The 22,642-nt window shown below is 50.0% G+C and overlaps 3 protein-coding genes across 3 annotated transcripts; all 3 read right to left on the bottom strand.

Moving 5' to 3' along the window:
- Positions 1-2,529: 2,529 nt before the first annotated feature.
- On the bottom strand, positions 2,530-4,844 carry HOXD8 (homeobox D8). Its single transcript, XM_060257000.1, has 2 exons — positions 4,237-4,844; positions 2,530-3,345 (listed from the first exon to the last, which is right to left on the bottom strand). The coding sequence occupies exons 1-2, from the start codon at positions 4,793-4,795 to the stop codon at positions 3,047-3,049; spliced, it is 858 nt and encodes a 285-aa protein (XP_060112983.1). The 5' UTR covers positions 4,796-4,844; the 3' UTR covers positions 2,530-3,046.
- Positions 4,845-12,305: 7,461 nt separating this feature from the next.
- Positions 12,306-13,985, bottom strand: HOXD9 (homeobox D9). The gene is made up of 2 exons (XM_060257123.1): positions 13,087-13,985; positions 12,306-12,588 (listed from the first exon to the last, which is right to left on the bottom strand). The coding sequence occupies exons 1-2, from the start codon at positions 13,973-13,975 to the stop codon at positions 12,347-12,349; spliced, it is 1,131 nt and encodes a 376-aa protein (XP_060113106.1). The 5' UTR covers positions 13,976-13,985; the 3' UTR covers positions 12,306-12,346.
- A 4,322-nt stretch (positions 13,986-18,307) lies between these two features.
- HOXD10 (homeobox D10) lies at positions 18,308-21,308 on the bottom strand. Its single transcript, XM_060257343.1, has 2 exons — positions 20,297-21,308; positions 18,308-18,662 (listed from the first exon to the last, which is right to left on the bottom strand). The coding sequence occupies exons 1-2, from the start codon at positions 21,087-21,089 to the stop codon at positions 18,385-18,387; spliced, it is 1,071 nt and encodes a 356-aa protein (XP_060113326.1). The 5' UTR covers positions 21,090-21,308; the 3' UTR covers positions 18,308-18,384.
- Between the last annotated feature and the right edge of the window lie 1,334 nt (positions 21,309-22,642).

Below are 22,642 nucleotides of genomic sequence, written 5' to 3'. Positions count from 1 at the left end.
ACTATGCGTCAGGCCCACCGGTGGAAGGCACACGATGGTCACAATCCAGCAGAGAATTAGGTACCCTTGGCTAAAGACGCTTGAAGTACATGTTACCCCTCCCTTCCCTCCAACGCCGTCCTCCATCCGCGAATTTCATGCAATATTTGCAGAAGCAATGAAGAAAGCAGCTCAGTTTTTGCTGTAAGTCTTTATTTATGACAGCGGATTCCAGAATTTGGCACTGAATGTTTTGCCCCCTAAAGAATTCTTTTCCAACTGGGACAGAATTTCTGGGAGTTTATAGGTTAACTAAACTCCCAGAAATTCTGCCCCTGTTGGAAAAGAATTATTTAGGGGACAAAACACTCAGTGCTTCTCTCTGTATTATGGGGATAAGGATATCTGCCCACCTTATAGAGATTTCTAATGACGTTTACGAAGCATCTGACCTCTCAGGAAAGAAGTGTCTTATTACTGTTGCTGCATGGACTGTTAAAAGTGCTGCCCATACAGGCATAATTCAGTGTAATCTATGCTTGTTCGATTCAATGGATTTTAAATAGGATATAAAAACGTAAGGACTGTAGTTAGCTATAAGGTTAAAGAATAGGTGTAAGATATACTGATCCTAGGAAGGTCACTTAGCAATTTTCAATTCGGGGGATGGGTTTAGTTGGGAGATTAATTGCGGATTGATACATGTGACGAATTGCTTTAATAGTTTAAGAATGTTGTAAGATCAAAATAAAAAATAAAAACAGGACTGAAAAAAAGTGCTTCCCACGCTACTAATAACCATATTTATGCTTCTGTTGTTATACACAGAGCTGCACTTATCTGAACAGCTAATTTCTTCTTGTCCAATTACGGCTTGTTTAACAGGCTGCGGTTCGACCCCCTCCTTTGCATTAGTCCAGACTCTGAAAGTATTTGCTGCTGAACGTTTTTTTTTAAAAATTGACAGCAATAATATTGGTACCTGATTCCTCGTCTGATGAAGTGTGCTTAGAGCACACGAAAGCTTACATTCTGAATAAAGCTTTGTTGGTCTTAAAGGTGCCACTTGACTCCTACTTTGTTCTACTGCTCCAGACCAACACGGCTGCCCGCTTGGAACTAATAATATTATCTGTTGGTAATATTCTAGTGGGTGGCTATGTGCCTTCACCATCAGTATTCATTCTCATGACTGTTAATGGTTAACTCCTTATTAGTCGTAATTATTATATTGAAGGGTTTTATAGTGTGGCGTTAACATTGCTGGGAAATCCTTAAAGTTTAACGTGTGGTTTGGAAGGAGACGGCTTGCAGGGGCCAGCTTCCATTTTTATCTCTAATCCAAACCACCTGCACAGACAGACGGTTTAAGTTATGGCTCATCTTCGCATACTGGAGGGATGACGGGGTGTGCTGGTGGACAGACAAAGCCTTCGCCCAGCAGAGCAGCCCTGGCTGTAAAAGGGTCCAGGAACCATGATGGAGGCCGCCGAAACAAGGCTGTTTGTCTCCAGGGAAGGACCTCGCGCTGCAGAAGGCTGCTGGCTATAGGAGGCCTACCTTGGCTACTGGCAGGCCGAGGATGTTGCAAAGCAAAGCGAGAAGCCCCCGTGGCTTTCTTGCAGGCTGGAAAAGCAAATAATCTCACTAGGTTCGCGTGAGCCTGCTCCCAAGTAGTGTTCCCTCTAAAATGAGTTAGTGTGAGCTAGCTCACAGTTTTTTACCCTCACACATTTTTGTCGTAGCTCAGGAAAAATGGCCTCCAGAGCAAGCTAATTCATGCAACAACTCGCAACTTTAATGCCAGTAGCTCACGAAGTAGAATTTTTGCTCACAAGACTCCACAGCTTAGAGGGAGTATGGCTTACAAGTAGACGACCGCTGGTCTCAAAGCTTCCGACAGAGCAGCTAGGTTCTTAACGTGTTTACGGTGCAATAAGACCCATGGAGTTCAGTGGCGCTTACTCCCTTGTAAACGTTCATAGGATAGCAGACTGAATAAGGACTGGTTCTCTGGATCCGAGCCCGCAGTCGATTAAATGAGGGTCGTGGTGTTACGTATTATTATTATTATTATTATTATTATTATTATTATTATTATTATTATTATTATTATTATTATTATTATTATTATTATTAATTTTATTTATATCCCGCCCTCCCCGCCTAGGCGGGCTCAGGGCCTAGCTGCCTACTGACCTCCATGGCTTAACGCGTCTCTTTTTAACAGGCTTAACTGGGTAGAAATATCTCTGCCGTATACCAGCAGGCTTTCAGCCAATGGGACTGCCATTGCAGTGAGGGGGGGGGGGGGGCTGTTCCTTCTTTCAAGACCTAGGGACCCCGAGCCTCCCATTGGGACCAGTGGTCCCGATCCTCCCCCTCCCCCCCAAACAATTAGGAAAGACATTCAAAACACCTGAAACATACCCAGAGCGCTTGCTCCAGCGTGGTAAGATTCTCTGCTTTGAATGCCCCAAAGCACATTGATTAAAACCATCCGGTTTCGAAAAAAACAGCGAAAACAGAGAGAGGAGATCATGACTGGTTTGCACAGGAATAAAATTTCGTTTTTATTTCGATCAGCAACTGATAATCAAAAGGTCTCATTATAAGGTAGTTCCTTCTCCCCCCTCCAAAAATCATTTAAATCTCTTCATTAATTTACTTTACAAAGAAATAATAAGTAGGAAGTGGATTCTCCCACCCCCTTCCAGATAAATACAGGTGCAAAACTCGGCTGATTGGATTCCTAAAATAGACCTGACAATTCGTCCTTAGAACAGAAAAGGGAAAAAAGCCCCGTAAGAAAACCACGTACAAAATGGCTAGGTTCTTTATAAAAAGTAACAAATTCCAGGTGAAGAACAAGTGCAACTATCAGCTGGGACTCTAGAGAGGGACAAATCAAACCAACTCTCACCTAGCACAGAAATGTCATAAGGTAGCTTGAAAGACAAGGTCGGACCCTTGCGTCAAAGGTGCCTGAGAAGCTGGAGGGGTGGCCAGGAAATGCCCCCCCCCCCGTGTGCCATTGTCCTTAGCTAAGGTTGAGCGGAGGAGAGCTTTACTCCGTCGGGCCATCCTCTCGGCCTTCGATATCCTCCCGAATTTCCTTCTCGACTTCCCCGCCTTCCTTCCCCTCTTGCCTGGCCGCTGGGAATTTGTCCTTGTTGTTCTCCTTTTTCCACTTCATCCTCCTGTTCTGAAACCAGATTTTGACCTGTCTCTCGGTGAGTCCCAGAGCGTGAGAGACCTCGATCCTTCTCTTCCTGGTCAGATAAGGGTTAAAAAGGAACTCTTTCTCCAACTCCAGAGTCTGGAAACGACTGTAGGTTTGTCTTCCTCTCCGCCTACCAGGAGCTGCTGTTTTGTTTTTGTTTTGTTTTTTAGGGGGGAGAGAAATAAAACACACACACAGCGTTTAAAAAGAAGAAGAAGACACATGCTCTGACTCACTCACTTGATATGCAGAACAGGGAAATAATTCGCGGGGGGGAGAAAGAGGAGTCTTCCTTGGTGCACATTTTCTTTAAGCGTGTAAACCTATGGGGACTTGAGCCACTTTATTCAGGAGACTCTCTTTAAAAACAAACAAACCAAAGGCTCATTCTAAGCCCGGTTACTTGAGGGGAAGCCCAGTAAGAACTGTAAAGAAAGAAAGAGAGGTCTGGAGAAGGGGATTAATTTGGCCTTCCAGTTCAACCTCGTGGTCTCATCCGGGAACCCTAGACAAAGTGTGATGTACGTGGGGACGGGGGTCGCTCCTAGGCCCTGCCCAAAGCGGATCGCATAAAACTAATCCAAACTAGGAGGCAGGCGTGACGGGGCTGTTTAGTGCCGCCGTTCTCGAGAGCTTTGGGGCATGCCAGAGAATCAGGGGTGGATTGGGGTCAAAGTGGAAAGGATTGTACATACACGGTCTGAACGGGAGGGGGGATATAACATTATAGTACATTTACCGTATTTTATATTTATAATGAAAGAGAGCGCAAGAAAGAGAGAGAGAGAAAGCAAGAAAAAGCGAGAGAGAGCAAGGAAGAAAAGGAAGGAAGGAAGAAAAGGAAGGAAGGAAGGAAGAAAAGGAAGGAAGGAAGGAAGGAAGGAAGTAAGAAAGAAAGAAAGAAAGAAAGAAAGAAAGAAAGAAAGAAAGAAAGAAAGAAAGAAAGAAAGAAAGAAAGAAAGAAAGAAAGAAAGAAAGAAAGAAAGAAAGAAAGTGTGCCAGAGGGGCCTGTGTGGCTGGTCTGTGTGCCCCACCTTGCGGTCTCATCCAAGGGAAGAGGGGAGCCGGCGACGCGCCCTGATTTAAGCGCTCTGGGTCTTCGCCAAGGTTCGCGCCGGACGATTTACAGTCGGCGTAGTGGACCAGCTCGGCGGCCTCTTGGTGTGTCGTAAAAAGCGCTTGTCGCTGTAAGTGATCGTATCCGTAAAACTTGGCCGGCTCCCCGGGACAAGGCGGGCCGGCGCAGGGGGGCTGCGGCTGGGCCAACGGAGGAGGAGGCGGCGGGTAGGCTGCGGGGTTCCCCCCGGCCAGGTGCTGCGGCTGCTGGTGGTGCTGCGGCTGGTGGTGGAGCTGGTAGTATTCCGGGCCTGCTCCTGCGCCGCCTCCTCCTCCTCCTGCGGAGGCCGGCCCGGGCGGGGGCTGCGGCAGGGGGAAGCCGGCGGCGGCGGCGGCCGCGGCGGCCGCAGCGCTGTTCCCGTAGAGCAGGGCGGCGGCGGCGGCTGCGGCGGGCGCAAAGTGACAGTCGTAGTAGGGCTCGCCGCCGCCGCCCGCCTTGTACTTGGAGTAGAGCGAGTTGACGAAGTAGGAGCTCATCGGCGGGCGGGGGGCGAGCGGAGGCGCCGCCGCCGCCGCAGGAGGAGCAAGGAGGAGGAGGAGCGGGGCAGGCCGAGGCCCCCGGGCCGCCGCCGCTCTCGACTCCGGCCGCCCTACTCGCAGCTTACTCGCAGCTTACGCGCCGCTTACTCCGTCGCCGGGCCTCTCAGGCTTGGCGCAGCCGCCGCCTCCGCGCTGACAGGGCCGGGCTGGCCCCGAAGCTCTGGCCGACTGACCTGCCTGAATGCTTTCACTATTTCCTTTGAGGCAGCAGCCTGCCCCGCCGCCACGCGCTGCCTAGCTGCTCGCTCACAGGGGCTGGGAGTTCAGGGCCGGGCAGGGGCGCCTTTTGGCTGCGGCTTTCCTTTTACCTCCCCAGGCAGAAAGGGAACAACAACAACAAAGGGGGAAGGGAGAAAAACCAGAGGGAGAGGGAGAGAGAGAAGGGGGAAGGGAAAAAACCTTCCCAACCAGCCAAACTCCACCGGCTGCTCAGACTAGCTCCCGTCCCCTCCTCCCGCCTCCCCTCCAGCCCCCCAGCGTTGTGCGCACTGACTTGGAAGCGCATATTTCTCCGCAAGCCACTGAGCCGAGAGAGAGGCGCAGAGATCCGGGCCAGATAACAGAACCAGCTGGAGCTGCGAGCAGGACACAAAGGGCCGCACTCAGGGGCTCCATTGCAGACCCACCGCGAGGCTGTGCGGAAGGGGGGGGGCAGCGTGGAGGGAAAGGGAACAGAACTGCACCTCCTGGGGGGAAGGATCCGGAGCGAAGGCCCCAAGTCCGGTTCTAGGCCGCGCGTTAAGACCTCGAGAACATGCACCTCTGAACATGTACAAAGTGTCCCAAAGCCCAATCTCTAGAACTAGGGAAGAGGGACTTCCCTTTCCAGGTCAAAGGGCATGACTTGGGAGCAACGTGGAAAAGGAGGAGAGGAGCGCCTTCTCCATTGTTGGGAGGGCGGGAAGGCTAGGGGTTCCCGGGCTCCAATCCGACGGTATCGGTAAAGGGCAAGCCCGGAAGCCCCCCAGGCCGCAGTCTCAGGGGACCAGGGCAATGGGAGAGAAGCTAGGGGAGCAGGAAGACTCCATGGGGATTTGCCATGGGTCGCTGTGAGACTGGGGGTTCAGCTGGCGGAGGGGGCGGGGTCTCTCCGAGTTCTGCTAGACAGGAATCGGTTTCTCTGTATTTTCCAGGGGGAGGGAGGGAGTAATCTGGCCGGGGGCGGTTTCAGGCCAGTAGGCCGGTTGCAAATGAGATGCCCGTTTCCCCTTGACGCAGGGCGCGCTCGGCTGCGGCTCCCAGATTAATTGATACTTAATGGGAATCATGCCTATGAATAGCCTTTCTATTATTTCGCCCTGGGTGGACGCCGTTAGCCAAGCAAAGCCTGGGAGGTGGAGAGGTGTGTGTGGATGTAATCCTATCGGGTCGGGGGGGGGGTGTTGCCGACTAGCAAAGCTTGAGGTCGGGAAGGGCAACAAGGAACCGGGGAGGAACGGGAGAAACTCTGGGCAGGAGCGCGCAGTACTTGGTTCGGGGCCCCGAGGGGTGTACCTTACGCGCCGCTGCTCGACTGGAAAGCGCTTCCTTCCTTCCTCGCCAGGCAGAGACGCCGAAGACCAGCCTTTTCTTTGCTGGGGAAGCAGGGGAAGGGGGGAGGCATGAAGGCGTGCGATTTGGGGTCTGGTTTCAGGAAGCCCAACGTCTAACACCGACACCCCCCCCCCCCCGTTAGAAATGCAGGGGCCGATAAACCTTCTGGAGAACAGGCGGTCTTCTCTGCACCGGTTCCGGGATGCAATAACTAGTGGGCCTGCCGACAATATTATAGCTGGAGGGGGGGATTAATAACGTATTTCGGGGGGGGATCCTGATATTCGAGTGCAATGAAATTAATTAGAATTCTATCTCCACAAAAGATTATATGGGCGGAATGCACCACCGTTTAGAGCATATGCTCTATTATTTGGAGACAGTATGACTGCACAAATTCTTTCTTTCTTTCTTTCTTTCTTTCTTTCTTTCTTTCTTTCTTTCTTTCTTTCTTTCTTTCTTTCTTTCTTTCTTTCTTTCTTTCTTTCTTTCTTTCTTTCTTTCTTTCTTTCTTTTCTCCCTCCCTCCCTCCCATGATTTAATATTTGTTCTGGATTTTGTTCTGATTTGTTAAACAAAAACAACATCATTTTTTAAAAAAAGACAAGCGAACATCTCCCCCCCCCCCCCAGTTTATTTATATGTCCTAACCAAATTTCCTCGTGGAAGAAAATTTACACCCTCTTTTCCAGGAAGGCCGATTCCGCTAAGTAAAGAAAGAACCTCTACTAATACAGACGATCTTTCAGTAGAAAAGAGGACGCTGTTTTAAGGGGGGAGCTGGGGGGGGACAGGAAGAGAATACGAATCCTGGAGAATTTCTGCCCCCTCTTCAATCCCATCCAATAAGAAAAAACCCTCGAAGTGCACTAACCGTGCTTGCAGGGCTGCGGATCCCTGGTCCAGAATCGTGTCTGGATTCGCCGATTCTTGCTGATTATGTCGTGAAAGGTACATTTCTTCAATGGAGTGAAAATGGCGCAGGCCAGATGAGGATTTTCTTTAAAGATTTTCTTTATGCCGAGAGGCAGGCCCTGCCTAGAGAACCTTTTCTTCGCTGCCGATGACAGACTACAACTAGAATAACGAAGGCCTGACTGTTTGGACCCCACAACTGTTGCGTCGACTTCACATTTATCGGAGCAAGCCTCACTGTAAATCCCCCCCCCCCGAAACCCCCACCACCACCTGAACTTCCCTTAGGGTGGTCTTTCTGGAACATGCACCGCCATTGTCGTCAGAGAACTTGGTGTTTGTTGCTTGGTTTAATTCGCTTGGGCCAGCTAAAGAATTATAATGATGTTACCTTAAAGAAAAATTGCCTAGGTTTAAAAAGCAAACTTCGGAAATAAATGCAGTTGACTGAGAAATGTAACTGTGTGTTTGTTTGTTTATTTTTACTGCAAAACGTCCCCTGGGCCCCGGGAGAAAAACCAAAAGCAAGGTTAATGGCTCCTGTAGCAGAAATCCCTTTTGTTCCTGTTGAACCATATACATGCATGCGCTCACACCCCCATATACGTTTATTTGTGTATTGTTCAGTATCTATAGGAAGCGATGGGTTCCACATAAACCAGAACTTGCTTCTTTTTTTTCAGTCTTCTATTTTTTTTAATTAATTGCTATTATTTGTGAATGTAGTAGTTACCGTTTGGGTTTTCTCTCTATGCTACAGATATATGTTAAAATATAAATAGATTGCTTTTTTGTTTTGTTTTTTTAACATACTTTCCCGCCCCCCAAAACAACAACACTTACCTTTCCGCCTGTGATTATTAATTGGACAAAACAGAATTTATTTCGCAAGAACAGGCCAGAAATATGTCACACCCAGTCAAAAACAATTTGGAGAAAATATTAGAACAACAACCCACAACAATAAACCGCTTCCGTTAGCATTGTCGTAAGCGTTTGGATTAAAATGGATCGTTCCTTTTTGGATGCCTGTGTTTGTGTGTTGTGGAAACGCCGGGAAAGAATTTTCTATTGCTATTTTAAATATTTCTAAAATGGCCTGACTTTGTCCAGACACGCGCACTCTTTTAACACGTCTCTGGTTTATAATAATCGAACGTAGCGTCATAAGTAAATTAATAGGGGAGGGTACTTTCAGAAGCGCTGACTGCCGCACACCTCCCAAGTGAATTAATTTGATCGCAGTAAAGATCCTTCATTAGGTCATGCTCATTTATTTTTGGCTACAATACCAAATGCATAGGTGCTTTTAAATAATAAAAAAACCCCAGCCTGTACATACTTAATCAACACACAATTCCTGTCCATTTTCTTTTTTCTAAAAATGAAGGCCTCAACAACAGAAAATGGAGCAACACCGTCCTCTAGTGGCGACATGGAATCTTGACCCTCAATCCGGTGGCGCTTCACTGAAGTGCTCCTTGCACAGAGAATGTGAAGGGGATGTTAGTAGCTTTGACTCTTGACTTCCGCGAGTTGTAGAAAGATCGTCCCCCCCCCCCCCCCGAAAAATATTTATTTTCAGGCGGCTGAAGATGACGAAATAAATCATGCAAAAAAGGGGGGGAACCCTCAATGAGCGTGCAATTATTACAAATAATTTACAAATACTATTGACAAATAAAAACTGGGGCACTCCGTCCTAAATCTTGAGTGACAGGGCATTCCTCGCTACGCAGATACAGTGTCGATCCTCGTTAACCACCGGGCATGGAGCTCGTTCATTCATCTTTAACTTAATAAGTTAAAGAAGGTACTGAAATCACGGTGAAGCCCTCGCAGTCATAGTATGGGCCGTGTGACTCCCCCTAACCTCTACAGAAAGAGCTTAAACCGGCCTACTCAGAAGTAAATCTGAATTTCTTCCATGGTCCTTACTCGCAGGAAAGTGGGTTTTTCTTTTTTTAGGACTGAGGCTCTGGTCCATTTGTTCAGATTTTTTTTGTCCAGGTTCATAACCCTCCTGACTTGAACTTGTCTATTTCATTCTATTCCTTACTGCAAGACCTGTCAGTGCTTATTAATTTTTTTGGGGGGGGGGGAATCGAGGATGTCCACCTTTCTGATTCTCCCAGAAGATGGAGGCTTCGCTTGAAAAACCAGCATGTCCTGGCGGGTGTTTTCTCTGTAGTCACGGTGCGCGCTATACGGTGCCATTTTGAAACCAATAAACCTGGACTTGGGGAAGAATTATCGGCAAGTTTACACGAGTTTCAGTCCCAAGTAGGACTCGAACCTTCTTCCTCAAGGGGCATTCCTTCCAAGGTCTAAGTCCCACCCCCACCCCAACCGGCCCCTCTCCAGCCTTTCTGTGGCCACACGTCCGTAACCTAATTCATGACTTCCAAAAAAAGAAAGAAAGAAAAAAGAAACTCCTGCCTTTCCAAAACTGCGCCCAAACCCACCCGGAATGGGTTTTTTTGATCCTCTCAACCTTTTACAGGCCTCCCCCTCTCCCCTTGACTCTTGTCTGGGCTCCTCCGGGGGCAAATTGAAATTTATAGTCCAGGTTTTTAGGACCTGGGTTTTGTCTGCCTGGGTGTTTTTTCTCCCAACAAACACAAACATCAAAATAAGATGAGTCTCAAAGAAAGGGGGAGAGCCATTGCGTATCATAAACTCATTAGGTCCAGACGTCTCGCCTTCTCAATGGTTTTATGGTGCCCCCGTTCTTCCTGTGTTTTTTTTTTTTTTTTTTTTAAAGAATGCTAGGTGGAAGAACTGGCCATGAATGGGAGGCGAATGCAACACCTTTCGCCTAGGCCTTTATCACCGTGGTGTGTCTTGGGGAGGGGAGGGGAGGGGAGGGCGGGCAGAGATAGCATCCACAGACCCAACAGGGCCTCTAGGTCAGGTCTCTGCCGCTTGTTGTCCTTCACAGTGAAATCTTCTTTCAAATCGTTTTAAGTGGCCAGCTTGTTAAGTAGATTTCACCACCATAACCCGCCTCTGTTTTCTCCAGCTAATTCTGGAGTTCTTCTCCTTCCCTTCCCTCCCCCTCCTCTATTACCCATAAACTCCGCGCACTTGTGTTTGGTGGGCACCATCCAACCCACGAAAGTCCCAGTCATTTCACGAGCGGGAGGTAAGCGTGCGCTGACCCTCGAACCGCAAGAGCTAGACGGTTCTCCTAAATGTGCACACACCGCCAAAAAAACCCTGGCTGGTGTTCCAATAAGAGCTCCTTTCCTATCGTTTGGCCGACGTCGTAAACGTTCATAAATGTTTGATGAAAGAGGGCATATTATTAAATACCCATTTCAGGCCCTGGCGGAAGAGACCGTGTCCAAGAGAGTCCTGTCCGTCAAGTTAATTTGGGGGAAGCGGTGTTTCCAAAGGGCACCGAGAAGGCAACTTTAATCATTATGCTATTTGAAGACGTCTCGACCTGTCGTGCAGATTCTCGGAGCTGAAATTGCCTAGCTGAATCGCTGGGATGTGTGTGTGTGTATGAGAGAGAGAGAGAGAGAGACACAGAGAGAGTGTGTCTTTGCACCCCCAAAGACCATAAACTACCCGCCATGTACAAATGCAAATCAAAGTTCATGAGGCCCTGATCTGAAGAGAAGGTCGCGGGCAGCAGTCTAGAAGCAGGATTTTCTGTGCCCAGACTTATAGGAGATGTCTCCACCTACGTAGTTTTGAAAGGCAGATGGTGGACCTAGAACCACCATTCTCTCCCGAGCCTCGTTCCTGGGAAAGGACCCCAGGCCTACTTCAGGTTCAAAAAGAGCAGAGAAAATTCTCCACGCCGAAGATGTACAGAAACCATTCCCATTTAGACACCGTTTGCCCTTTTTTTTGGAGCCAGGAAAAAAACCTCTGCTTTTCGAAGAGTTTTTCCTGATCCATGAAAGCGTAAATTCCTCTAGAAATGGTTCCCTGCGGGTTGGGCACACGCAGATCTCTCTCTTCTCTCTCTCTCTCTCTCTCTCTCTCTCTCTTTATATTTTAAAGGGCACCCGGTGAAGCCACCCTGGTTCTTTAGGGGAGATGGTTTCCTCCGAGCTCCGGAGAGATTGGAGGGCGGCCCTGTTTTCCGCCCCGCAGTCGAAAAACACACACGACAAAAGCCTTTCCCAGCCGCCTCCCTTCTCAAACGCCTCGCTCTTCGCGGGGCGGGAGAAAAATCTTCATTTTATTCCATCAACTTTTATTATAACCGTTCCAAAAAAAGAAATGTCCTTAGGTAGGATCTCGGGGGTGGCGAAGCAGCCCGGCGAGTCGTCAAAAGCGCTGCTTCGAGGCCCCGTCTCCATCTAGTGCAGCTTGGAGGAGGAGGAAGAGGAAGAGGAAGAAGACGGGGGTGTCCTTGTCCTTCCTCTAGTCTCTTGCAAAGCAAAACGAGCAGTAGGAGAAAGTTGGGAAGCAAGACTCCCCCTCCCCCATTCGGGACTTTCTGGCTTACCAGCTATGGCCAGGAAAGGGATCCGGGTTAGTGTTCAATATTGCTATCTTCGTCGACACTTTTGCTTTCTAGAATTTCTCTCTTTTTGGGGGGGAGGGGGACTCCCTCGCTTCCTTGCTCTAGACTAAGTCCCTTGGAAAAATGCATGTCCAACATTTAATATTTAGGTAACGATTCCCCCCTCCCACCCACGTGCAACCCACAATATCTGGAAACTAAATGGGGGGGGGGGCGAAAAACGAAGCCCAGAAATCAGGTTCTCCAGCAAGGTAGCGACCTCCCGGCCCAACTTCCTCTTAAAAAACTCCAAAAATATCTGACACCGATCACATTCACGGCTACCTTCAATAAGAATAAAAAATACCCCCCCAGATCTTTTAACGTTCTAAGTTAAAGTGCCTGGGGGAAATAATAATAATAATATTAACAATAATTACTATCGAGAGTGGTGTGTGCGCGCGCGTTAAGGGAAACCTCGGTGCCTTCCACACACACACACATGCCGACCCACACTTCCACGCCATACAAACAGACATTCATACGTACATTAACAATTCCGCGCCAGCAAGGCGCTAGTCCCCTTTATTGCTTTTCTCCTTGTTCATTTTTTTCATCTTCATGCGCCGGTTCTGAAACCAGATTTTGACCTGTCTCTCGGTCAGGTTTAAAATCCGAGCCACCTCGTAGCGGCGATCCCGGGTGAGGTACATGTTAAAGAGGAATTCCTTTTCCAGTTCCAAGGTTTGGAATTTCGTGTAAGGGCAGCGCTTTTTCCGGGTCGAGCGCGCGTGAATCCAGTTGGCGGCGGGGTTATCTGAGAAAGGGGACGGGGTGGGGTGGGTGGGAGAGAGATTGATAAAAGAAAGGGGGAGAAGGAAGTGGGGGGGGGAGGTTAGAGTTTTGGAAGGCGAAGCGGGCCGGCCTTGCTGCGGGGAAGGGAGGCGAGGAGTCGTTCACCGCAGTGCAGGGCAGGGCAGGGGTCTCGCCCGCTCTCCGCCCGGCCATAAAAGCTGGAGCGGGGCCCGTCTGTTGTGCGCTGAGCTCATGAGGTGTCTCCGGGAAGGGAGGGAGGGGGGGCTGCGTGCTTATGGGGGAGCCTCTCTTTTCTTTATGGGTGCTCGCCGCGGCGGCTTGCGCCGGAGTAGGCGTCTAGACGTTTTTATAGGTTAGTAAAACTATCAGTTTTGCACATTGGGAGCCTTGCAGGTTGGAGCGATAAATCAAAGCGGGCGCAATTCCGTCCCTTTCTCTCTCTCTCTCTCCCTCTCGCTCGCTGGCTTCGCTCTCCCCCCCCCCCCGTTTAATAACTTACTTGGGTCAAGTTGGTGCTGTTTCTCCTCCTTCAGATCGCTGCTGGGGCTGGGGTTGCGGCTGCAACCGGAGGCGGGCTGGCTGCCGGCGGCGGCGGCGGCACTGGGGACCGGGGGTGCGCCGTTGCCCGCAGCCGCCGTTGCAGTTGCAGCCCGGGCTGGCTTCTCGCGGGCTTCGGCCAGGAAGGGATTGCACGAGTAGTCGGGGCCGGCGCCGGGAGGGATCGCCGGGGGCTCTCTGGCCTGGGCGCCCTCAGTCCTTTTGGAAGGAGAAGAGGAAGAGGAGGAGGAGGAGGAGGAGACGGTGGTGACAGCGGCGTTGGAGGCGCAGGGGACCGAGGACGAGGTGGAGGAGGCGGCGGCGGCGGCTGCAGCGCCGGTCTCCGGCTTGACGATCCCGTAGTGGCTGCGCCCGCCGGCCGCGGAGGCGGCTCCCGGGGGCGCCCCAGCGCCGTGGCCGCCGTGGCTGGGGCTGCTGGGGAAGGAGGAGGCGAAGGGCTCGATCCAGGAGCGCACGTATCTGCCGCCGCCGCTCTCGCCGGGGCCCCCCAAGTGGGGCTGGGGCATGTAGGGGTGGTAGATGCCCGGCATGGCCGCGGACGGCTGGGGGTGGACGGCGGACCACGAGGCGGAGAAGACGGCCGACTTGGGCGCGAAGCTGCAAGAGGCGAAATCCGAGCCCTCGGCCGCCGCCCCCACCCCTGAGGCCGAGCGGGGGCCCGCGTGGTGCCCCCCGCCCGGGAGGAACCGGCCGCTGCCGCCACCCACCCCGCCGCCGCCACCGTAGGCTTCCTCGGCGCCCTCATGGCCTATCAGAGAATCCACGTAGTAGTTGGTGAGGGCGCCGCTGGAAGACATGGTGTCGGGCAGGCGGCCGCCGTGGCAGGGCATATGGGGGGGAGGGGGGCAGGGAGGCAAAATAGGTGACTCCGAGCGGTGTAGAGGATCGCCCGGCCCGCAGAACAATCCCGGGATTTTGCGGGCTGCCCGCCTCAGCCATTGGTCCCGCCGCCCACGTGATCATATTTACCAATACTCGGAGTAAATCAATCCGCTAAATGGAGCACGGGGCGGAGGTGGGGAGGAGGTAGCGGCGGTGGTTTTATTTAAGGGAAGCTCCCTCGCCCGCAAAAGAAGGGCCACACCCGCCCCCCCTCTCTATTAGGAAGGGGGGGCGAATCCACACACACCACACACACCCGGCTTCTTTCGCAGTTGCAACCGGAGGACAAACCCAGGATCCTGACATTCGCCACAGGGCGCCGAGCGGGCGTGGCTCCGCAGCAGCAGCAGCAGCAAGTTGGAGCTGGGGTGTGTGTGTGTGGACTATTTCTTCACCTCCTTGGAGTGATTTCTGCCATTCATGGTTCGGCCACCGGCCCCGAGCGCACAAGTTCCTTTTTCCCTCCGGCTCCTTTCTTGGTTTGGTCTCCGCGCAGAGGGAAAGCGAGGCCGAAGCCAACGAGATCCTCGCCTGTGAAAACAAACACTGCCAAAAAAAAAAAAAAAAAAAAACCAACCACCAAACAAACCCAGCCACCCTCCTGGAAGTGTATAACGACTCCTCGTAAAACCGGGAAAATGTTACAGTAAAAGGGAAACGCGAAGCGCCACGCGGAGGGGAGGGCCATCTTGCCAGCGCGGCCCACTGCAGGCGGTTTCTCTTCCCCTCTTTCTGTCTTCCTTCCTTTCTTTTAAAACAAAAAAAAATGAAATAGATCAGAATGGAGTGATTGTGAAAGAGCCAGGCGGAGAGAGAGAGAGAGAGCCAGAGAGCTGCCCGTTGTGTTGTTTTAAAACAGGTGGAAGACCTCTCCGCAATGATTTTATGCCTTTCAATAAAAATTTTATGAGGTGCATTTGATTATAGATTAATGTGTGTCCCTAATAAAACGGACGGATGGCACACTCGGAAAAAAGAAGAAGAAAGAAGTCAGTCTCTCTCTCTCCCCCCCCCTCCCTTCGCCTCCTGGATTGACATGAAGCCCGGATCTGGGGGGGTGAAAAGTTTGGGTTCAGAGGGGGCGGAAGTCTCCAATCCAGGCGCTTCAGAGTTGGGGAAGGAAGGAAGGAGGGAAGGAAGGAAGGAACTATTGCACAACTTAAATCAGGTCTACGATATCTGCGTGAAGGAGCCTAGACAGACAAGTAGCATATGGAATTATTTTTTATTGTTCCTCCCTTTCCCTTCTTTTAATTCTTGGGTGCTTCTAGTCCCTTCCTATGTCCAAATCGCTCGCTCGCTCGCTCTCTGTCACGCACAGACGCACCCCCCAAAAATAATCACTCAAGGAAAACTCCATCTGTTGGAACCACCTTTATTTTGTACATGGAAGGAGGGAAAGATTTGTTTGAGATGCGTTTCGGAGAGAGAAGTAAAGGATCCTTGGGAGGTTTCCAAGAAATTCTCACAGCTTAGACCTCGGCGCCGGCTACTCCTGTCTCCCCCAGAGAGTCTCTTCTGACTCTCGAGGAGACAGGCTTGGGAAATGGGGAGGGGGCGTCTGGGGGGGGGGGTGAGTTCGCATCAGCAGCTCGTCTGGGAAGAAAACAAAAGACCGCCCCCCCCTCAACACACAAGAGGACAGGGCTGATTTTTCTCTACTCAGCCTTCCCAAAGAAAGAGACCTGAAATCCCCAACGATTTCGTGACTCTGGAACGCTCCTTTCCGAAATTTCCTGGAAACCTTCTCTCACCCTGGCTGGCTTTAGGCCGAGGAATCTCATGCCCAATCTTCTGCAGGTCAGAGATGTGTGTACCAATGCAAGATCAATCCGCATTCACATACCTGAACCCATCTTGCACCCACTGCTCGGCATTCATTACAGAGATTCGAAGCAGGAGCGGGTGTGTGCGGGTGTGGGTCTCTGTATGCTTCCCTTTGATCCCTGCAGCATCCGCATTTAGAAGCAATAGTTCAGATTATCGCAGCCGAAGGGCCGCCTTTCCCCTCCCCGGTGCAACACTATTGCTTTTTCGAAAAGGAGACAAAATCGACTCAGTTATGAGCACTGGACACATGGGCGAAGAAGTCCGTTTTATGTAGAAGCGGCAAGGTCTGCTTTGCAATCTGTACCGAACCAGGAGTGGATCCATTCTCCTCCACCCCACAATCCCATCCCCGCACCTCTCAACCCATGCGCAAAGACGTGGGGGTTAACGAACAAACAGACAGAATACACAAGCACATCATACACATTATAGAGGCTTCGAAAATGTGTGTGAAAGCACACAACGACACAGAGACAGGAATTAGCTGTACACACACTTGGCTGTCTACTGAAGGGCCTCCTGGAAAGCTGGCATTTACAACCTTTCCAGAACAGGGGTTGATGCTCAAATGTGATGTCACCGGTCCCTTTATGAATTGCCTGCGTGTCATTAGGAAAGCAAATATTTTTCGGCGAGTTTCCTGGGCCATTTTCTGGTCTCCAAGCCGAGCAGGGGCGTTTGCTGTTTGGGTAGGCGCCGGTTTCCTCCGAGCAGGAGGCGGGAGGCGCTCTCGGCTTCCCAGCCCCTGGCTTGAAGGTTGAAGACATTCCCCAGCATTTGGACTTCAGTTTGGGAAGTCACGTTCATTTGCAAATGCCTTTTAAACGCCGTTTCTGCTCCGGATTTTCTCTCTCTCTCTCGTTTCCCCCACACACCCACCTCTACCCCACCCACCTTCTAAAGTAGCAGTCGGCCATATGTTGTTTTATTCCCCCACCCCCTCCCAATCTCTGCCTGGAATACAAAGGTTAGAGACGGATGAACTTCATTTCCTTGATGTCTGCTAACTTCAAACAAAACAAAACAAGAAACCCACCGCAGAAGGGAAGGGGCGAAAAGGCACGGCCGGAGAAAAAGCGAAAATGGTGACGGAGACCTCGAGATAGCGTCTTGATCCTACAGGGCGACTCGGGATCTTTCCTGGGTTACCCAGCGGGGAAGGCCCAGATCACATCTACCAGCCACAAGGGCTTCTTCGGTTTTACACAAGGCTTTCAGAAGCTACGGGGCTGCGACCCTTCCTTTAAGAAACTATATTTATCCGAGAACGTGGTCTGTATTCGAAGAAGCCAAAAGCGCAACAGCAACCAAATCTTGGCCGCAGAATGGATTTTTCTCAACGATGGATATGGGCCTTTTTTTGTTTTGGTTGGTTGGTTGGCTTGAGTCTGCCTACCGTTTGTATAAGCAGTCTCAGAATTATTTGGTTGGACCCTGAAGCTAGCTTTATGTCTTTTTATTTGCCTCGACTCGCTTACCCTTTACGAGTGGCTAGGATGAGGGCGCCCGGGTCAGGTCGTAATATTCCTTTTACAAGCCTTTTTGGAGTTCTCAGACCCTTAATGCGCCATTTCTCACAAGGATTTAAGAAAGTCGGGGCACACCAGATTGTTCCTTTTTGCCTTCCAAAAATTCAGGACTTCGCTCACTGGTAAGAAAGTTCCTCGGACAGGGGGAAAAAAGGGGGGACCTTCAAGTCGTAGGACCTTGGCGGTGGGCTTGGTTAGTTTTCTCGAAAGACCAAAGGACCCTCATGACTTTACAGAGTTTATTGCATTATACATGCGAATAGGACATGCACAACGAAGAAGACATATTGCTTGTTATACGACTAAAATTCCACGTATGCACCACAAGGGGAAAAGGGGGGGGGGGGTGGAATAGAACGTATACACTCAAGGAAGAATGGAAGATTCCATCGCACGAAGGACAAATCGGACGCACACGGGAGGAGAGGAGAGTTACATCATAAAATGTGCTTTCTTTCTTTCTTTCTTTCTGCCCCTCCCCCCACTAGGATCCCCCCCTTTTTTCTTAAAAAAAATAATAATTCCAAAATATTTTATATAGTCAAAATGTCATGGCCCGTGTCCTAGCGCCCCCCCACATAAATACCACGTGGTTAGTTTAAAAAAAAACATGAAAAAGTCACATTTTCCGGATGTTCAACAGCTCCAATAAGTTAAGACCAAAATGACTGTGTTCAATCAGAATTTACCCTGCATTACTATGAGAAAAAATAATAATAATAGTAATAAATTACACGTGCTAGACTTTCTTTTTTAATTATATATATACATATCTCCTCGTCGTAGGAACATACATAGACACTTGTAAGCACTAGAAAAAATGACAAAAAAAATCACATTCGATCAGAAATAAAAAAAATGGAATTGTATCAAGGGGTGTTGTTTTTGTTTGTTTGTTTTCTACCCCCCTCCCCGCCCCCAAGTCTTTCCTACATGGATAACAACTGGTGGTAACTGAGCCTGTGTCTCGACTGCTGGTCGGCCCCCAGGTGAACGGTTTAAGAGAAGGTCAGGTTAGCGGTCAGTTCTCGGATTCGGTTCTCTCTGCTCATCTTCTTGAGTTTCATTCTGCGGTTCTGAAACCATATCTTGACCTGCCTATCAGTGAGGTTAACGCTCTTACTGATCTCTAGGCGGCGCTCTCGAGTGAGATACATATTGAACAAGAATTCTTTCTCTAATTCCAGTGTTTGATGCTTAGTGTAGGGGCATCTCTTCTTTCTCCCACTCTTTGCTGTTAACCAATTGCTGGTTGGAGTATCAGACTTGATTTCCTCTAGCAAAATCGAAGGAAAGGAAAGGAAGGAAGCAAGGAAGGAAGGAAGAAAAAACAAAATAGAAAGAAAGGGAAATAAAAATAACCTCAGTCTGTTATAGTGTACCCTTGGCCATGAACCCCCGTCTATTGTGTCTGGCAGATATGGTGTCTTGTGGGTATTAAATATTGCTTAAAGGAGGTATCCATAACTGGAGTAATGTGGGGTTTTCCCCAAAAAACCCGAACATTCTTCCCAGAGTCGAATTAAACAATACCAGCACCATTCCGTGCCATCCTCGGGGTTATTTCTAAAGTATTTGTGTATATCATCTGACACATTCTACACACCAGAATATACACATCTCAGCTAGCTCTCGAGCTATGGAACAATATTCTCCTTGCCATATGCCAATGCTCATGTTTTAGAGAGTCCACCCAAAGCCATAAATGCCCCCTTATTGGGAAAATGGCTCTTTAGGTGGGGAAAAAAACCCTCAGCATTTTCCCTACCCATTTTGACAGAGACTTTCCTTTGGATCACCCAAGAAATCAAACAAACAGCCAGAAAATCAGGTAGCCTTTTGCCCCCCTCCCCAAGGAAACACCAGAATTTAAAAAAGAAAAACGAAAACACCACCAAAGAGGAGCCATATTCTATTTTTTCCGTTCTCCCGTGAGAATAGTGTCTTCCCATCACATTACGGGCATTTTTTGGGGGGGGGGTCCTAAGGTTTATTTTAATGTTTGCCTGTAATGGTTTCCCATCCACTTCATGCGTACATAACTGTCTAAGATTCATAGCAGGCTTTGCAAAGGTAAAACGCACTCAGGCCATCTCCCCCCACCCCGGTTTTTCGCTATTCTGCCATGTTACATTCCCCCACTACAAAGGACTCCTTTGACACCCCCTTCCCTTTAAGGACAATGAAATCAACACGCTGCCCCTTCGTTTAAAAACCAAAGCAAAACTCCCCAAAATCAACTTCCGAATCATACTGGACATTTGGAGACAAAAAGCTAGGCTATCTAAGTAGTCTATTATTGGCCATCTTGGGCAGCAGGGGCTATCAAAGAAAGGGCCATTTCTGAGGGTCCATCTCCTTCAAAGTTTGTACCGCTCTGCGGCATCCCAACCGACCCCCCCTTCCTTTTTTGCTTAAAAAAACCACCTTGGTTTTGACTATTATGTTTAGCATTCAGGTAATGAGAAGATCCAGTGGAAAGACCTGGTCCCAACGTGACCCTGGGGATTTGCCACCATCACAGCCCTTTTGGAAGGCATGGAAGGAAGGAGGCGGTCTGTTCCAAAGGGAAGGGAAACCTCTAGGGCAGGATTCGAGCCTGGGGGTCCCCTCTCAGGGGGGGGGGGGAAGCAAGGACTGACTTCATGGTTGGGGCAAGATCCAACCCCTCCACCCCCTTTGCTAACAAGCCAGGGGGAACCCAGCACCTGCAGCAGCCAGAGAGAGGAAAGGGAGAGGGGGGGGGGAGAGGAGAGAGACCCCCCCTTTTCTCCTCAACAGTCATGGCTGCGCTTCAGCACCAGGAGATGTGGTTTGCAGAGGCGGGCTGTGCGCCCCAGCTCGCCTGCCGCCTTAGGGTCTCCCCCAACTTTTATTCTTTTTTTGCCTGGCTTTCTGAAGCATACAGACCTTTGCTCTCCTTCTCTTGGGTTTCCGGGCTGGAGACCGAGGCTTCGGCCAGGCAGCTCCTGTCGTCTTGGAGGGCGGGCTTGGGCTCGGGACTCTCGACTTGGGCCACTTTGGCGGAGTTGTCCGGGTGGTGGCTGTTGCTGCCGCCTCCTCCTCCTCCGCCTCCTCCTCCGCCGCCGGTGGGGTTCTCATTCATTTTCTTCTCCAGGGGAAGTTGCGAGGCGAGCTGCGGCTTGGAAGCGCCGCGAGGGTTTAACTGTAACATGACGGTGGAGCTGGTTTCGGGGCTGTTATTGTACTCTTGGGTTTTGCCCGTGGCGTAGGTCTGGCTCAGCCTGAAATAGCCGGGGACGGGGACTTCGGGGTTGTCGATGGGGCAAGAGTCAGAGACCAGCCTCTGGTAGGAAGGGACGTCGGACGAAGACACCAGCTTGGAGCGCTTATCGGAGTACATGCAGCAATTCGTCTCCTCCTTAATATTGGTGGTGAAGGAGCAGGTGGGCACCTGCTGTGTAACAGGTTGCTCTAGCCGGCACGACCTGTTCGGATCTGTCCAATTGTCTACTTGAGGTATATACGGATGTACATTCATACCCATGTTTTGATGGTTCACCTCTCTTTTGGCCAGAGACGGTAGCAGTCCACAGGTTTGCATTCCGTAAGTCCCAATGTCTGTGCTGGGAGGCATGTACATGCTGGCGCTGTTGGAATAAAAACTGTCACTCCTGCAGGCACTGATCAGAGAGTCGACTAAAAAAGTATTGGCGGCAGGAGAGCTGTTGGGAAAGGACATTTTGGGGAGGAATTTGAAGAAGAGAGATTGTCTCCTTTGTAGGCTGACATCTCTACGAAAACATTCCCTGTGTAATTGTGGATGCCTCTGCGCGACCACATGACGGCTAAGCCAATGAGATTTGAAAATGGCCTTGAGCTGCTACCTCCCCGCCGGTCACGTGGTCCGCGGGACACTCCGGGCTGCGGCGCAAAGGTGGACAACAGCGACACCTAGAACGTCCCGGCGAAAGTGCGCCGCGCGCGCCCCGACCCGGGCATGACCGGCGCGCGGCGGCGGCAGCAGCAGCAGCAGCACCGCCAGAAACAAGCCTCGTTTCTTTTCCTTCTTTCCTTTCCTTTCCTTTCCTTTCCCCTTTCCCCCCCCTTTCTTTCCTTTCTCTGTCTCTCTCTCTCTGTCTCTCTTTGCTAGAGCCAACCCAAGCTCCCTGCGCTGACTTAAAACAAATGCACTGAATTGATTCCCCGCCCCTCCCCCCCCCGTCTCTCTACCTTCCTTCTCCTTATTTTATTGTAATATCCTGGAGTTGTCCGACTTCAGCCTGATCCTGACATCTCCTGCTCCTTTGCGCCAAAAGAAAAACGAGGCAGGGACTTCACCAAAATCCTGGCTGGGCTAAAGGGAGGGGAAAGGGCAGAGCGAGCCAGAGAGATGCTGCAGGCGACCGTTCAGCAAGCAGGCGACCAGACGGTGTAAAATATGGGGCATTTCCCTTAATATTCCTGCCTCTCCCCCCTCTCTTTCTCCCCCCCCCCTCCAGCAGAATTGCCCAGGATCCTGTTAGGTTTTATAAATGACCAGCGATAGAAAGTACCCCTAAAACTCAGCCCAGGGAAAAAAACCCGCCTTTCTCTCTTTTCCCCCTGTCCCCTTGCTCTTCTTCATCCAAGCCTTGTTATAAGAATCAGCTTCCAGAGACGGTGCCATGCAGCCGTCCCAAAAAAAGTTGTTGGTGGGCGGTGGATTATGTCTTGAAGTGTAGGTGAAGTCCCGAAGTGTGCTATTTTGGGGGACAATACAAAGAGAGAGGAGGGGGGGGAATAATGTTTTCCTTTTATGGATTTTGTAAAAGCCTCGCTTCCTGACAAGTGCAAGGTATCAAAGGTTGTGGAATTTATTAATACAGATTAAGAAGAATCAGGGCGATCAATAAAAGCCTCATCTGCATTCTTCTGCGACTTGGTAATTTTCTCGCTTCTGAAGCTTTTTCCAAGAGTTATACCCTCTATTGCCACACACACGGGGAAGATATTTTATGAACAAATCAATCGAGACTTTGTAAAGGATAAGATTAATAGTTAAGCTTTAGCATAATGGTGTTCGCGTTATGAATTATTGAAAATTATACTATTGATTCCGGGCCCCTCCCCCGCTACTCCCCAAGAAAGGTCAATTTTTGTTTTAATACAAATCGTCAAATATTAAAAGCTGGACTTTTTTGCCGTAAGTTCAGTTTTACAGTCAGACCAGAGAAAGAAAGAAAGAAAGAAAGAAAGAAAGAAAGAAAGAAAGAAAGAAAGAAAGAAAGAAAGAAAGAAAGAAAGAAATCCTCT

This window comes from Heteronotia binoei, chromosome 16, assembly GCF_032191835.1.
Source record: "Heteronotia binoei isolate CCM8104 ecotype False Entrance Well chromosome 16, APGP_CSIRO_Hbin_v1, whole genome shotgun sequence".
Classification (NCBI taxonomy): domain Eukaryota; kingdom Metazoa; phylum Chordata; class Lepidosauria; order Squamata; family Gekkonidae; genus Heteronotia; species Heteronotia binoei.
The sequence above is the reverse complement of the archived record's forward strand: the minus strand, read 5'-3'. Positions and strand labels throughout refer to the sequence as shown.